Source organism: Neoarius graeffei, chromosome 5, assembly GCF_027579695.1.
Source record: "Neoarius graeffei isolate fNeoGra1 chromosome 5, fNeoGra1.pri, whole genome shotgun sequence".
In the NCBI taxonomy this organism is placed as follows: domain Eukaryota; kingdom Metazoa; phylum Chordata; class Actinopteri; order Siluriformes; family Ariidae; genus Neoarius; species Neoarius graeffei.
This window is the reverse complement of record NC_083573.1, coordinates 46,774,040-46,791,887: the sequence shown is the minus strand read 5'-3', so window position 1 is coordinate 46,791,887 and position 17,848 is coordinate 46,774,040. Positions and strand designations below refer to the sequence as shown.

The window sequence follows — 17,848 nt, the reverse complement described above, 5'->3', positions numbered from 1 at the left end:
CTACAGATAATGAGATGAGATGTTACATTTAAGCTCTGTTCAAACCTGGGTTTCACACTGCTCTAGAACTTTGAGCATTTATTAAGTGTTTCCTTTTTATGTTCATTCATTCACTGCTTTATCCTGGTCAAGGTCACAGTGAATCCAGAGCCTGGATAATGGGGCGTGAGGCAAAAATATCCCTTGAATGGGATGCCAGTTCATCACAGGACACACACACACACACACACAAGAACTGACTGTTCTCTTGCTGCCTAATACTGTAGATCCACCCTTTGACAGGTGCCAATATAATGAGATAATCAGTATTATTCACTTCACATGTCAGTGGTCATAATATTATGGCTGATCAGTGTATATTCTGTAAGGAATTTCTCAGTCACCTGCATTATTTAATTAAAACAGAAGTAAAAAACTGCTATCAAATATTTGTCTTTATATTCATAAACATTTACCTGGACTCCTGTTATGTGCAAAATTGCAAAATGTTAAATAGGTTTACCTCTGATCGATACGTAATCTTGTGTCCGTGGGTGGCAGTAAAGGTTTGGTCTGTGGATCCAGTTCATTCAGCTCAAGAGCAAACTTAGTGAAGCCGTAATACTGCTCGTAGTCAGCAGGCATCAGATCTACATAAACAATATAAAGATCATTAGACTCATCATGGGTGGCACGGTGGTGTAGTGGTTAGCACTGTCGCCTCACAGCAAGAAGGTCCGGGTTCGAGCCCCGTGGCTGGCAAGGGCCTTTCTGTGCGGAGTTTGCATGTTCTCCCCGTGTCTGCGTGGGTTTCCTCCGGGTGCTCCGGTTTCCCCCACAGTCCAAAGACATGCAGGTTAGGTTAACTGGTGACTCTAAATTGACCGTAGGTGTGAATGCGAGTGTGAAAGGTTGTTTGTCTCTGTGTCAGCCCTGCGATGACCTGGCGACTTGTCCAGGGTGTACCCCGCCTTTCGCCCATAGTCAGCTGGGATAGGCTCCAGCTTGCCTGCGACCCTGTAGAACAGGATAAGCGGCTACAAATAATGGATGGATAGACTCATCATAAAAGACAAAGTATTGTATGAGTCACTGAGAGAAAACAAGAGTCATCAGGAGATGACATATCCCCCCCGGCCCCCACATGAAAGCCTACTCCAAATTTGAATTGGTTGCCATGGATATATGGAAAAAAAAAATCACAGAAATCCCAAAATGTCAAAAGGCACAACTCCTCTAGTTCTTAACATAACTGTCAGGTTTCGTGAAAAAAAGTTCCTAATAGTTTGAGTTATGCTCTGGAAACTAAAATGTTTACAGACAGACAAACGGACAGAGTGATAGCTATATCCCCCTGAATTATATGCCGGGGGGATAAAAAAAAAAAAGTTTATCACCAAGAAAAAAAAAACGTGATGTGTTTTAGTAATTGTGAAAAGGTATATACTGTGTATGTGAATCTTACTGGTTCTCCAGATGCATGTCGCGGACGGTGGACTTCCACAGTATATACCTTCATGCCATTTCCCAAACAGCTTGTGCATCACCTTGCCTTTATGGTCCATGACTGTTCCCTCCACCTCGTTCATACTGGAGTTCCAGTACTTTGCCTGCAATGCACACAAAGAAAAGCGGCATCGTCATCATTGTGTCAGTCCAACCCGTCCAAGATCAACACACTGTCAGCGTGTTCCTAATTTAAAGTGTTCGTTGTGAAACGCAGCACATCAATCCAAAAGAAAAACATCTTTTTTTCATCTCATCTCATTATCTCTAGCCACTTTATCCTGTTCTACAGGGTCGCAGGCAAGCTGGAGCCTATCCCAGCTGACTACGGGCGAAAGGCGGGGTACACCCTGGACAAGTCGCCAGGTCATCACAGGGCTGACACATAGACACAGACAACCATTCACACTCACATTCACACCTACGGTCAATTTAGAGTCACCAGTTAACCTAACCTGCATGTCTTTGGACTGTGGGGGAAACCGGAGCACCCGGAGGAGAACATGCAAACTCCGCACAGGAAGGCCCTCGCCGGTCACGGGGCTCGAACCCGGACCTTCTTGCTGTGAGGCGACAGCGCTAACCACTACACCACTGCTCACGTCTTTTTTTTTTTTTCAAAAATAAAATTGATAGTAAAGCACTTTTCCTGCATAAGCCTATAGGCAGATTACATGTCCGTGCTCTTCAGCAGATGGCACTGCTGAGACATCAATGAGTCAGTGGTGAAATAATGAAGATGAGCTGTAATTAATCACCTTTCTTTCTTCTATTCTCTCTCACCCTTCATTCTATCTCTGCCCCTGACTCTCTTCATCAGTGACCTGTAACTTTAGAAGCCATGGCATGTCTTTGGAACTGTGCCAATGTCAATTTCTATTGTCCTACAATTAGTACCATAGCACGTCCATCACTGTGCTAAAGGAAGTGTCTGACACTGGGTTCACACTCTGTGTGATGGGTAAATTAGTGTCGCTCTCACACTCTCTCAGCATTTGAGAACTGAATCACAGCATTCCATTGCTTCTCCATTTCCTGTAGTAGCAAGTGTGATGAAATGGTTTTAGGTTCATTTGTTTCACAGATCTCTCTTTCTCTACATGAACAGCCTTGTACTATATAAAGTAATTCAACATACACAGACTCTTGATAATTAGAAACAGATGCTATAAATCTGTGTGTACAGGGAGTTTAGCACTATACACCGATCAGCCATGACATTATGAGCACTGACAGCTGAAGTGAATAACACTGATTATCTCATTACAGTGGCACCTTTCAAGGGGTGGGATCTATTAGGCAGTATTAACTTTTTTTTCACAGAGCAGTTTGTTCTACAGTAGCTCTTCTGTGGGATTGGACCATGTGGGCTACCCTTCGTGCCCCATACAAAATCAATGAGCCTTTGAACCTTGTCGCTGGTTCACCGGTTGTCCTTCCTTGGACCACTTTTGGTAGGTACTAACCACTGCCTACAGGGAACACCCCACAAGATGTGCCATTTTGGAAATGCTCAGACCCAGTCATCTAGCCATCACAATTTGGCCCTTGTCAAAGTCGCTCAGGGGTAGGTTTCCCAATAACGTTGCCCTTTAGGGCTAAAGACTCTCTGAAGCAACGAACGTTGTCTCTGTATGTGGTTTTCCCGAACTCACTTGTCAGAAGGAGTCTGAAAAACAACATTACAAAGAGCTTCTTTGCAATGTGCGTCCCTGATATAGACATTAGTAGTTGCTAAATCCAGTCGATGAGGTCACATGGCGTTTGTTTTTTGCCAAAAAACAATGAAATAAAGTGTTTAAAATATGTTAATATATTGTATCATTAAGCATTACATATATAATGTGGTAATTAATAATTTAAACTATTTTACATTTTTGAGCAATGTTTTTTTTATTCCAAGCATCATTCTCATCTCATTATCTGTAGCCGCTTTATCCTGTCCTACAGGGTCGCAGGCAAGCTGGAGCCTATCCCAGCTGACTACGGGTGAAAGGCGGGGTACACCCTGGACAAGTCGCCAGGTCATCACAGGGCTGACACATAGACACAGACAACCATTCACACCTACGGTCAATTTAGAGTCACCAGTTAACCTAACCTGCATGTCTTTGGACTGTGGGGGAAACCGGAGCACCCGGAGGAAACCCACACGGACACGGGGAGAACATGCAAACTCCACACAGAAAGGCCCTCGCCGGCCACGGGGCTCGAACCCGGACCTTCTTGCTGTGAGGCGACAGCGCTAACCACTACACCACCGTGCCGCCCGGAAAACTATTCTTTTAGCTATTTCAGTTTCTTTTAAATACTTGATAACAAAATGATATCGGACTTGATGCGTTCCGCCATTTTGTTTTTCTCTACTCACGGTATATGAGCTATAAGAACATTGCCAGCTTGTCACTGTGGATAACAGCTGAAATAATCCTGACTGCATGTTTGGGTAACAGTGAAATGAGGAGGCACGGGGAACACATTTACTTAATTATTTAGTTTATTTGCTCATTCTTTCATGTGAACGTTTATTCATTTAATTAAAAAAAACATGCTTGGAATAAGGCGGCATGGTGGTGTACCATGCCGCCTTATTCCAAGCATGTTTTTTTTAATTAAATGAATAAACGTTCACATGAAAGAATGAGCAAATAAACTAAATAATTAAGTAAATGTGTTCCCCGTGCCTCCTCATTTCACTGTTACCCAAACATGCAGTCAGGATTATTTCAACTGTTATCCACAGTGACAAGCTGGCAATGTTCTTCCTTATATGCGCGCATGCAGAGAGAGGTTTTGATCTGTCTTTATCTAAGGAGGTTGAATTGACGTCCTGCATGCATGCATATATATACACACGCACACGTGTGTGTGTGTGTGTGTGTGTACGCAAGAGGTCAATTCAACCTGCTTAGGTAGAGACAGATCAAAACCTCTCTCACAAAATGTTACAGGTGCAGAAATGTCTCATTTATGACACTAAATTAGATAATCACTCGCCTAATGGAGTTAAATTTGATGTAGCGATATCAACGTGACATTCCGAGATCCATATGTAATTCCATAACATTGAAATATATTCATAATGTTGTGTATATTTACTTAATAATTAACTCGATGTCTTTGCAATGTACAAGAAAAATAATTGAACACCAGCAGCAGGTTCAACACCAGTTTCCCCCGTTGACTGTGAGAGTCCCTCAGAGGCGCATCGCATTCTGTTTTCAGCTGTGAGCAAGTCACTCTTTGTTTTGAAAGAGCAGTCCGGGTCTCTCGTAAATTCAAAGCAAACTAAAGGACTACTTGGGATACAATGCTGTTCAGGAAAACCACGTTAGCTTGACGATGGATCTTAGGAGGTGATTAAAGACACTCTTGGCCTTAAGAGGCTTTCGGGAAACCCCAGATCCTTACGCTTGCCCGTTTTTCCTGCTTCCGACAAATCACCTTCAAGAACTGACTGTTCCCTTGCTGCCTAATAGATCCCAACTTTGACAGGTGCCATTGTAACAAGATAATTGATGTTATTCACTTTACCTGTCAGTGGTCATAATGTTATGGCTGATCAGTGCATATACATACATAATGTTGAGCGAATTTTATTATATAATCCTCCAGCATCATACAGTGCAGTGAATGAGACAGAGGTTACACAGAGGATTTCATTTCAGCGGATGTTTGTCAGCATGTGGGGAAATGTAGCTCACCTTGATGAAGGTGACTTTACACTGACAGATATCGCTGCTGGAGTTCTTAATGGAGATTTCCCCATAGTGCTCGATCCATCGCTGACCACTCAGAATGTTGTGAATACACGATGTTACTTTGTTCCACTCATAGTGGTCTCCCAAGCTGTGAAAAAAAGCAGGAATTTAAAATTACACTTAAATGTTGGTTAGAATATTAATTAGCCAAACCTTTTACATAAAAACATAGCCACATACCAGGCAGATATTAGCAATAGCACTACATTGTGCACTCATAGTGAACCGGAACGCCATACTTAAGAAAAATGCATCGACCTGATTTTTGATGGCTTTTGACCATACAACATCCGTATGTGCAAACGTGTACCATCACAGGAAACCTGCTCATAAGTACCAAGGCATGGAAACCCGATCGAAGCCCGTTGGGACCCGTCGGAACCCGACGGGCTCGGTCGGACTCGAACAAATATTTAGAAATTATGCTCAGGCTTGGACATACTGTATGCTCACGATAAGACTTTGTGTAAAATTAATGTGTAAATTTAAAAGCAGTCACTTTAAACCAGTTTCGCTTCATACGCGTCATAGCTGTGCGCGGGATTTGATGTAGCGACAAAGCGTGGTCAGCGCAGTTGAGTGTGCATTTTGGGCTGGTGGAGAGATCAGCAACATAAATACCCGAAGCTCAGCGTTCTTGCCCGCGGCATCCTTGCCGTACCAGCCAGCAGCAGCAGCAGTGAGCGCAACTAAAGCGCTGCTGGCAGGACAATTGAGCAGAGGAGGACAGCCTTGAAGCCATCCACCATTGATGCAATCCTTTTTCTCCACAAGCATATGGATTAGCATAATCTTTGGATGGACTCATGTAAATGTAAATAATTCCCTGTTTGAATGGTGAGTGTTTTTGTTAATCCCCCTAAACCATTTATGTTTGGCCAATAGGCTATTGTTACCGTGCTGGGAGCAGAAGTTAATTTAATATACAGACCTAGGCCCATATAATATCTTGGTTAGGCCTATTTGTAGGCTATGTGATGGCTTTACGGCAATATTGTGGCTATGTTATTTTGGTGCACACGTGAGTGTGTGTTTATGACATGTGCAGACAGACAGCGGGATTTTCATTTCAATTATTTGTTGAATTTCATTAAATGGCCTAGTGTTTATTAGGTCAACAGAACCCTTTGTCTGAATGTTGTGGATTTGTTCTGCTGTTCCGTTATTTTTGGTTTGCTTAGGTTAAGTGAGTAGGCTACATGAGCCTGGCAGACTTGCTCCAAGCGTGCGCTTAAAGCGCTCACCGGTGTTGATGACTCAAAATGCCCTTTTCAGTTTGTTGATAAAACCACACAAACTTTCCACACAAAATATCATACATGGGTCCTTAGTAGGCTAATGAAAATAGTGTGATTTAAATGGCTTCGGGCTTCGGTCGGGCTCGGGCACAAATATCTCAATTCCTTTCGGACTCGGGTCGGTTTCGAGCATCGCTCTGTCGGATGCGGGCCGGTCTCGGACAGAAAAAATCGTCCCGGTCCACACTCTAATAAGTACAAGGCAACATCTTTCATAAATACTTGACCAAACAGTGAAATGTGTATCTTTATTTATATAAGATAGATGGGTTTTTATCCAGCACTTATTTTTAATTTCCTTTTTTTTTTAAATAATGTGGGATTATTTACTAACACATTTTATGTAAAATATTCACAATAGTTTCATATAAAACTAGTTAAAACAGTTTTATTAGTCCACTAGCTTGTTGGACAATTGACAGTTTCTCTCATGTAAGGATGTAAATGCAGGAAGAGTTTTACCGAAAACACTGTCAAAAGACAATGCAGCAATTTACTGATGTGAAATACATGACACTACACAATTTGATGGTTCATATGCTATAATATTATTCTATTCAGGTTGATTTTGTGCCCGTGCAGATATTTTGCTCATACACTCATCAGGAGCTCCGCTTTTAGGCAGTGCCAAAATATCTATATTAACCCATAAACCATGGATGTAAACAAGAAAATATCACAGCTGTACCATGAAATTTAAGGTTTATATTTGCTTTTAATTACCCAAATAATGTTATTTACAGCCCCAATCCCAAAAAAAATTGGGACGCTGTGTAAAATAAAAACAGAATGCAATGATTTGCAAATCACAGAAATCCTGTATTTCATTTAAAATAGTCTAACAACATATCAAATGTTGAAACTGAGAAATTTTTATTGTTTTTTGAAAGATATATGCTCATTTTGAATTTGATGCCAGCAGCACATTTCAAAAAAGTTGGGACGGGGCATGTTTACCACTGTGTTGCATCACCTCTTTTAACAACACTGTAAATGTTTGGGAACTGAGGAGACCAGTTGCTGTAGTTTTGAAAGAGAAATGTTGTCCCATTCTTGCCTGATATACAATTTCAGTTGCTCAACAGTTCGGGGTCTTCGTGGTCGTATTTTGTGCTTCATAATGCACCAAATATTTTAAATGGGAGACAGGTCTGGACTGCAAGCAGGTCAGTTTAGCACCTGGACTCTTAATACGGCGCCATGCAGTTTTAATACATGTAGAATGCAGTTTGGCAATGTCTTGCTGAATTAAGCAAAGCCCTTCCTGAAAATGACGTCATCTGGATGGCAGCATGTTGCTCCAAAACCTGCATATATCATTCAGTATTAATGATGCCTTCCCAGATGTGCAAGCTACCCATGTCATGGGCACGAATGCACCCTCATACCATCATAGATGCTGGCTTTTACACTGTGCATTGATAACAAGCCAGATGGTCCCTCTCCTCTTTAGCCCAGAGTATGCGGTGTCCATGATTTCTAAAAAGAATTTCAAATTTTGATTCGTTAAAACCACAGGACAGTTTTCTACTTCGCCTCAGTCCACCGTAAAAGAGTTTGGGCCCAGAGAAGCTGGCGGTGTTTCTGGATATTGTTTGTTTATATATGGTTTTAACTTGCATTTTTGGATGCAGTAGTAAAATGTCTATATCCATGATGGGTTTTGGAAGTGTTCCTGAGCCCATACAGTGATTTCCACTACAGACACGTGTCTGCTTTTAATGCAGTGTCTCCTGAGGGCCTGAATATCACAGGCATCCAATGTCAGTTTTCAGCCTTGTCTCCTGCATACGGAGATTTCTCCAGATTCTCTGAATCTTTTAATGATATGATGTACCATAGATGATGTGATCACCAAATTCTTTGCAATTTTACATTGAGGAACGTTATTCTGAAATTGTTGCACTGTTTGCCCACGCAGTCTTTCACAGAGTGGTGAACCCCTCCCCATCTTTACTTCTGAGAGACTCCGCCTCTCTGGGACGCTCTTTTTATACCCAATCATGTTACTGAACTGCTGCCAATAATCTATTATTTATTTATTTTTGTTACATTACACAACTTTTTTGAAATATGTGGCTGGCACTAAATTCAAAACATATATTTTTCAGAAAACAAAATTTCTCAGTTTCACCATTTCATATGTTGTCTTTCTCCTATTTTCAATGAAATATAGGGTTTCCATTATTTGCAGATTGCCATATTCTGTTTTTATTTACATTTTACACAACATCCCAACTTTTTTGGAACTGAGGGATTGGGGCTGTATAATATATTTCGAAACACACAGAGATTATTACCTGTCATGTCATTGCTGTGTCATCTACTTCAGGAAATGCAAGCATGCTTGCATAATTTGCAAATTACATTGGTTTTTATTTACATTTTACACAGTATCCCAACTTCATAAAAACAAAGACGCAATCACTCATCTCATCTCATTATCTGTAGCCACTTTATCCTGTTCTACAGGGTCACAGGCAAGCTGGAGCCTATCCCAGCTGACTACGGGCGAAAGGCGGGGTACACCCTGGACAAGTCGCCAGATCATCACAGGGCTGACACATAGACACAGACAACCATTCACACTCACACCTACGGTCAATTTAGAGTCACCAGTTAACCTAACCTGCATGTCTTTGGACTGTGGGGGAAACCGGAGCACCCGGAGGAAACCCACGTGGACACGGGTTGAACATGCAAACTCCGCACAGAAGGGCCCTCGTCGGCCACGGGGCTCGAACCCGGACCTTCTTGCTGTGAGGCGACAGCGCTAACCACTACACCACCGTGCCGCCCAGATGCAATCACTGACATCTAAATATTTCTTACATTCCATAGACTACTCAGGATCCACATAAAATCTCCCATCTTCATGCAGGACTAATTTTTAAAGATTTTTAAAGCACCCTTCAAAATGGGTCAAATCCCAATTGGCTTCATATTCATTATATGCGCTCACTACATAATGATGTTCCAGAACCTACCAAGTGCACTGTGTGCCCAACAGAACATCATTTAGGAAACAACAGAAATATCTAATAAATGCCTGATCATATACATTTGATTATATTTATTTCATTTTAAATTCAAACAGTATTTATGTGGTGTGATAACATTTTGGCATTATTTCCTATATATAATCCTGAACATAAATATGTTGCTCATTTGCATGCATCTCAATCAGAAGTAAAGTCTGGAGTCAGACTGTGGCACAGGCCACTGAATTGATTAGGCTTATGTCCATTTCACTATGCTATGCAACTATCCAACAATTTGATCAAAGCATGACATTCACTGTGTGAGGAAATAACATTTAGCCCAGGCAATCACCCTCCACAGCACCAAAGGGCATCCATCTGAATTCCGACTAACTTCTTCAGTTGCTCAGGTTATTTCCTGAGCACTCAGCATATAAGGCACATGGGGTATTTCACAATGTCAAAGATGCTTCCTTCTGAGAAGGTCCTTCTAAGATGAGTCCTTCAGAGGCTACGCAAGATTCTTTCCTAGCATTTGTAGAACACTAAATGGAACAGTATAGGGAGTATGCAAGTGTGCGTCTTTTTCTGTTGAGTTTTCAGTCAGCTTGGTATCTTCATGCATGATCATCTGCAGGACTGAAGCCTGAATACTTTTGGGAATATGAATGCTTTCAATTTAAAAAAAGAAGGAAGGAAGAAAATTAAAGTTATATTTGCAAGACCAGTCAGTCAGTCATTCTTATAAAATGTCCAAACAGCTTTAGCCATGGATTGTATCCCAGGCTAAACTCAGCAGGCTATTTAATGTTGTCAGAGTGCAGGCACTTATGGATGCAGGCGCAGGAGAGAGCGGGGAGAAGCAAACTGCAGACTGAGCCAAAACAAAGAGCAGGAATCGTAGTCAGAGTAATGGGCAGGGGTCAATCGATTGGCAAACAGGATATCACAGAGGAAACAATAGGGTGAGGTCAGGGACTGAACATAGATAACAGTCTAAACACGGGAAGCCAGGCAGAAAGTAAAAGGCTTGATAAAGTTAGACACGGAAACACTAAACAATACTTCGCGACGTGAGTGTGTGAGAGCTGGGCTTAAGTAGGCGAGGTGATTGCTGAGGAACGAGAGACAGGTGCAATTAGTAATCAGGTGACAGAGGGCGCTGTGACTCTTGGGTGTTATAGTCTGGAGCAGCCATGTTTAGAGGCTGTTCCAAGCTTGTGTTTTCGATGCCGTTACTGACAAATGCCAACCCACATTTTACCACTTTAGTTAGAGCCTCCCTTTTTTCTGTATATTCCCTGCATTCCACATGTATGCTTCCCCACAGTAAAAACATGCCCCAGACTGAGGTTCCCCTATTAATCTTAGACCACAACTTGTGTGGCTTGTGTGCGACAGGTGCCTAATTAGAGAGCAGGGTGCATCAGTTGCCCTCACTTTCATAAAATCTGATGCATTTTTGTTTGGGTGTTCCTTTTCACCAATAAAGACATCCTGTAAAATTTTTTGACCATATTCAAAAGTCTAATGGTGGCACCATGAGGTTCATTTTTTGCCAAAAAACGTTTATTTTATGTTTGCGCGTAAGGTTTGAATCACAATGTTGGACTTCATTTATTGATTTCTTGTGACCCAGAGATCATGTTAAGAACCTGTGCAAGGGATTGAGAAGCATTAAATGTGATTCATAATACATGTGTATTGTTTAAAAGTAGTTGAACAATGATTCAATGAACAGCTAAAACTCAAACTGTGCTTGACAATATATTTAGAATATGTACTAAAAATGTGTATCTAAGATATTTGGTATACTCTATAAGGTGCCATAATGTTTCATGAAAAGTGATCAAAATTTTGTCATAAAAGTCATAAAATAGCAGCTTTTTCCATAACTTTGAGCTCCTGGTGCCACCATTAAACTTTTGAATTTTGTCAAAATATTTCACCCAGTGTGTTTTCTTACCAAAAGGAACATAAAAACAAAAATGCCTCATGATCGGAGGAACTTTTCATTTTTAGGGGGCAACTGATGCACCCTATTAGAGAGCTCTAGAAAAGATTCTCATCTCATCTCATTATCTGTAGCCGCTTTATCCTGTCCTACAGGGTCGCAGGCAAGCTGGAGCCTATCCCAGCTGACTACAGGCGAAAGGCGGGGTACACAAGAGTTCTGCAGGCATCACAATCCTGGGCCAGTCTTTCCAGCTGCCCCCAGGTATGACCCATCTTCCTGATGTCCACATCCAGGTCTTGGCGGCAGGCGTTTTTTTTTTTTTGCCCAGCCTCTTTTTACCTTGAGGGTTCCAGGTAAAGGCTTGTCTTATGGTGCTGGAAGCAGATTTTCAGAGGGTGTGGCCAATCCATCGCCAATGTCTCTGGAGGATCTCCTCTTCTACAAGCTGCTGTTTTGTTCTCCGCCACAATTCTTGGTTACTGATGGGATCAGGCCAGCAAGATGTGGAGAATCCTTCTGAGGCAAGTATTGATGAATGTCTGGATTCTCTTCATGGTTGTGACTGTGGTTCCCCAGGTCTCAGCTCCGTACAATAGAACAGGCTTCACAATGGTGTTGAAGATCCTGATCTTGGTGTTAATAGTCAGGTCTGTGGAGCCCCAAATGTTCTTTAGCTGTTGAAAAGCTGCCTTCACCTTACTGAGCCACACTCTTACGTCAGCGTCTGTCCCACCCTGCTTGTCAACAATGCTGCCAAGGTAGGTGAAACTCTCCACCTCCTCTAGTGCTTTTCCTTTTAGCGTGATGAGAGCTGTAACCCAACAATTTCCTCTTTATTCTGAGCATGGAGGCCATGTGTTTTCTGTCTAGAGTGGAGCTCCAGTCTGCAGCCAGACTCTCTTGTGTGTTGTCACAGCAGTCATGTTGTGTTTCTTCTGTCGACAGTGAATTCTGTCTACTGTACATTATTATCCGCTGTCTAACAACGCAATTACAGCTAGAAAAAAGTAAGAGATTACGCCACCTAATGATAATCACGGTGCTTTTTTTATTTCCGTGATTCAAATGGTTATAAATTTGTACTGTGATTTATTGTTGCACTATATATATGTTATTTACCAGCTGGGAGGTCTGTATCGTGAAATACCGTGACCGAGGTCTTGAAAGTACTGACCGAGGACCTCTGGGCCGAGGTCAGTATTCAAGGCCGAGGTCACGGTATTTCACCATACGGACCGACCTTAAGCTGGTAAATAATATATTTATTTTTTTCTTTACCAAATTCTAACAGAAAACGAGAGCGCCCAAAAGGGAAAACCGAGCCAAGGTGAGCCGCCATTTTGAATCCTCATTCACGGCTGTAATGCAAATTGCTTCCTCCTCGGTATACAAGTGCACTTCCATGGTAGGAAAAAAACTACATTTTGCCGCCTATGTAAGATATATATAAGATTATCAAAAATCTTATAAATAAATCTTATAAAAAAAAGATAATGTTGACAAAAAATCCTACTATGTTTGTTGTTGTTGTGAACGAGTGAGTCGCCAGAGGTCCGTAACCGGGGTCCGTAACTGGGGTCTGTACCGTGGGATACGGACCCGCTCGCCAGCCAGTCAGAGCGCAGGATTTGATGGAAACCACACCGCGAAAAAAATAAGTTGTTATATGTCTAATATTTGTGGTTTCTAGAAGTGAAGCCATCAAAATATTTAAGTTATTCCACAAAATCAAGTCGTATATGAGCTCATAGCCAACTCGGTGCTACGTGTCTCATTGGCTATAAGCCATGTACGATGAGATTGAGTGGAATAACTGTTTTATTCTATCCACATTCACTGGATTTTTAGAAACAGAGCATTTTTATTTTTAGCAAATTCGATAAATAAAAACTTTATACAAAATGTCCGACAAAATCGTTTCCGCTTAGAATGTAAACAAACCGTTGAAATGACAGTAGCGATTTGTGAAAAATGCGATAATAATTCTTGAAAAATAAAAAAAATATGTTCTTACCATTAAATACTTTCATTCCATATTTTGTTGCTTTTTTTTTTTGCATTTTTTGGGGTTTTGTTTTCGAGTAGTTTTTATTTTGTCTTTGGTTAGTTCAGCAACACGCGCCACCATTTTGTTTTTCTCTACTCATGGTATATGAGCTGGACATTTTGTTCCCCCAGTAGAGTAGCCAATCAGAGCACGCGATTGCTCATATCCAGTAAATGTGGATAGAATAACTTCTAATATATTAAATCTGTTTTTCAACTCTTGAGCGGAATTCAGCCACAGTGACATCTGAAGGGCTTTCCCAGACTGACACACATATTGTAAACATCTCTAACAGGTAATAAACCTGTGTCTTTACGTGTTCATGTACACATAGAGAACTGTGTAGAGTGGCACTCAAACAGTATTGAACACAGAGAAGATGGCATGTAAATTTGGTCATGGACAATGGTCTTAATGTGTGGGAGGGACAGAAAAATAGTCAGAATATTAGAGCACTTACCCAGGGAGCACTACATGAGTGGTGCCAACAGGAACAATCTCCATGGACTTCCCCCAGAACTTGTTCTTCCACCTCACATCTGAATGTGTCACACAAACACCAGGGTCACTTTGAGAGCAGACGGCCCACAGAGCCTCAGAGCTCTTCTGTACTATAAACATATCTACTTATAATTGATATTTTACCTTGCCAGAAGATAAAGTTTTTCGACTCAGCATGGCATGCAGATATAGGGGGGTGATGGCTGACCTAAAGAGAGAAAAACACAAACTGGTGAAAGACATCAGAATCAGAGTGATATAAGTAAATATGTACACAAACAAACTCAGTATATAACCAGCACGAACATATTCATACCTGCTCTGCTATAAAGCGTAATCCTTTATCTGGCCGGTCGCACTCATATGTCTCCCCCAGCACTGGGTTGAAAGGTTTCCCTCCTGCTCTGTAGTAACTGGAGGCATAGCCCGATATAGCAAACGTTGCAATGTACACCTACACATTCACACAACACTAGCTTAGACTCTGACCTTTATCCATCGAGGTTTATACAAAATGGGTGCAAATACATCAAGTACGACAAAGCACCATTACTCGAGTTCAAAAGCAGTTGAGACAAGAAAAACTCAAAGCCAATGTTGCCCCTTTTCCACCAAATCAGTTCCAGGGCTGGTTCGGGGCCAGTGCTTAGTTTGGAACCGGGTTTTCTGTTTCCACTGACAAAGAACTGGCTCTGGGGCCAGAAAAACCGGTTCCAGGCTAGCACCAACTCTCTGCTGGGCCAGAGGAAAGAACCGCTTACGTCAGCGGGGGGGCGGAGTTGTTAAGACCAACAACAATAACAAGACTGCGAAAGATCGCCATTTTTAAGCGACGAGAAGCAGCAGCTGTACAAACGCGAAGTCATCCATTATTATTGTTGTTGCTGCTGCTGCTTCTTCTGTGTTGTTTTTGCTTCGATATTCGCGCCAAGGTTTATGCAAACGCAGCAACGTAACTGACGTATACAGCGACGTAATAACGTATACAACGACGTAACTGACGTATACAGCGACGTAATGACGTGTCTTCCCTTAGCACCGCGAGCTATGGAAAAGCAAACTGGTTCTCAGCTGGCTCACAAGTTGAACGAGTTGTGAACCAGCACCAGCACTGGCCCCGAACCAGCCCTGGAACTGATTTGGTGGAAAAGGGGTATGTGTCTAGACGGATATTCCTCCATCACCAAGTCTAGTCCTTCTTGCTACTAATTTGTATGTCAGAAATGCCCTTAAAATACAGTATACTTCAAACAGGAGGAACCTACTGAAGAAAAAGTTATTTCAAACCTTTGACCTTGCTGTGACCTTGACCCTGTTTGGATTGATTCCAAAATCTAATCAGGTTCCAATGACAATTCCATATAAATCCTACAAACATGCAACCACTTGCTCTGGAGATATCGCAGTAACAATAATCTCGAACAGATAGATGGACATTCCGAAAACATAATTGCTCCACAACCTGGTGAAAAAAGTTGAGCCTGAGAAGTGAGATTGATGAAAATTCGATAACGGCATGAAAACAGCAAACTGGTCTTGGCACCAGCTCAAGACTGCACTCTCAAACTTTCCTGAAGTGTGGACATTTGAGGAAGCAAAGCATAATTGCTCTAGCTGTAAAGGTTATTATAAAACCATCAACGCTTCTCAACACTGAGAGACCTCCTGAGATGCTGAGAGATGGCTCATCTCCATCAAACCATTACAGTCCACCACTGCCAGTCCCTCTCCTCTGTAATGAGAAGTGGATGTACTCTGACAAAGAGTGTCTGACTGCGGCCAGTTTTTAAGCTCCTCTAATGGAACGTTGGTACAGTGGGATAGAGCTAGGTCACTCAGGTCTACTCAGTGAACATAGAGCAGCAAGCGGAGAGCTTTGTGCACCTCTTAATGCAGGTCACTAACCCAACCTAGGCAATTAACTCTCCATTACACTATCTTCAACACACTTCACTTTCCCAAGGACTCTTGCTCTATCTATCGTATTTTGTTCAGAGAAGACAATTTCTTGAAAATATGTCTATTCATGGGCGGCACGGTGGTGTAGTGGTTAGCACTGTCGCCTCACAGCAAGAAGGTCCGGGTTTGAGCCCCGTGGCCGGCGAGGGCCTTTCTGTGCGGAGTTTGCATGTTCTCCCCGTGTCCGCGTGGGTTTCCTCCGGGTGCTCCGGTTTCCCCCACAGTCCAAAGACATGCAGGTTAGGTTAACTGGTGACTCTAAATTGACCGTAGGTGTGAATGTGAGTGTGAATGGTTGTCTGTGTCTACGCGCAGCCCTGTGATGACCTGGCGACTTGTCCAGGGTGTACCCCGCCTTTCGCCCGTAGTCAGCTGGGATAGGCTCCAGCTTGCCTGTGACCCTGTAGAACAGGATAAAGCGGCTAGAGATAATGAGATGAGATGTCTATTCATCAATGGGTTAAAGTTTTGCACTGACGTGAATCCTTGTACACAGTGCATTACGTGAGCCTCCTATAGTTTGACAGTTTCACAGTGAAGAAGCCAGACACTGAAAGCCTTATAATAAATAATGCTGGAAGCGCAGCAAGCTCCACTTTCATTATCTGTCTGTAGATCTGCTAAAGTGGAGCTGCCCAAAAGCTCACTTTACCTAAAGAAGAGGACACTCCGTCATCACAGTGACACACTCATGCACAAAGGCCATCAGATGAGCTTGGACTAGACTGGCCTTTAAAAGGCATGGTTCCAGTAATGGTAAATGTGATCAGCTAACTGGAACTGACGCTGTAAAACAAACATCTGACTCAACAGAGGCAAGGCAGTTTAGATGACTGAAAGTATCTGTCTGTGACAGGAGAAGTGATATTCTATCTGGAATAAGAAGAAGGTCAAATTCAATTCTTCTTGGAAAGCTGATATAGATATTTTACTACTGGGATATTCAAGCATTTTTCAAGGCTTGGCATCTGGTACTGGGCAATGTGGAATAATGTAATCAGATGAAAAACAGACTCAAATGCATACAAATACAGAAGATAAAGATATCAAATTTTATTCTATCCACATTCACTGGAGATGAGTGCTCACTGGATCGTGTGCTCTGACTGGCTACTCTACTACTAGGATATCAGCTCATATACCGTGAGTAGAGAAAAACAAAATGGCGGAACGCATCAAGTCCGATATCATTTTGTTATCAAGTATTTAAAAGAAACTGAAATAGCTAAAAGAATAGTTTTCCGGGCGGCACATATTTATATGCCAAAGTCAAGCCTATGAATTCCAAAATGATGTCTGTTACATTACTTCTGTTACGATTGTCCATCTCGCGTCTGTTACAAATTAATTACAATCTAGCTATATACCATGTTAATCTTATTGAAAGAATGTGTATGTTTATTCTACTACACATGTTTATTAATTATATTTGCTAAAACATCACCTTCCTATGTTTCAAAAAGTAATTCTACATTGTAGGGCGGCACGGTGGTGTAGTGGTTAGCGCTGTCGCCTCACAGCAAGAAGGTCCGGGTTCGAGCCCCGTGGCCGGCGAGGGCCTTTCTATGCGGAGTTTGCATGTTCTCCCCTTGTCTGCGTGGGTTTCCTCCGGGTGCTCCGTTTTCCCCCACAGTCCAAAGACATGCAGGTTAGGTTAACTGGTGACTCTAAATTGACCGTAGGTGTGAATGTGAGTGTGAATGGTTGTCTGTGTCTATGTGTCAGCCCTGTGATGACCTGGCGACTTGTCCAGGGTGTACCCCGCCTTTCGCCTGTAGTCAGCTGGGATAAAGTGGCTAGAGATAATGAGATGAGATGAATAGTTTTCCCCCCCAATATCTCCTGTTCCACACTCCAGC

General features: G+C 42.1%; 1 protein-coding gene across 4 annotated transcripts in view; it reads right to left on the bottom strand.

The window, feature by feature from the left end:
- Nucleotides 1-17,848, bottom strand: part of osbpl3b (oxysterol binding protein-like 3b) — a 194,158-nt gene that overhangs the window by 20,176 nt on the left and 156,134 nt on the right. For all 4 annotated transcript variants that reach the window (XM_060921826.1, XM_060921825.1, XM_060921828.1 and 1 more), the window contains 6 exons: nt 14,347-14,484; nt 14,175-14,238; nt 13,990-14,068; nt 5,190-5,334; nt 1,445-1,589; nt 503-629 (listed from right to left, as the gene is read on the bottom strand). In XM_060921826.1, coding sequence (XP_060777809.1) covers nt 503-629; nt 1,445-1,589; nt 5,190-5,334; nt 13,990-14,068; nt 14,175-14,238; nt 14,347-14,484 — 698 coding nt within the window. The remainder of the gene's footprint in view (nt 1-502; nt 630-1,444; nt 1,590-5,189; nt 5,335-13,989; nt 14,069-14,174; nt 14,239-14,346; nt 14,485-17,848) is intronic.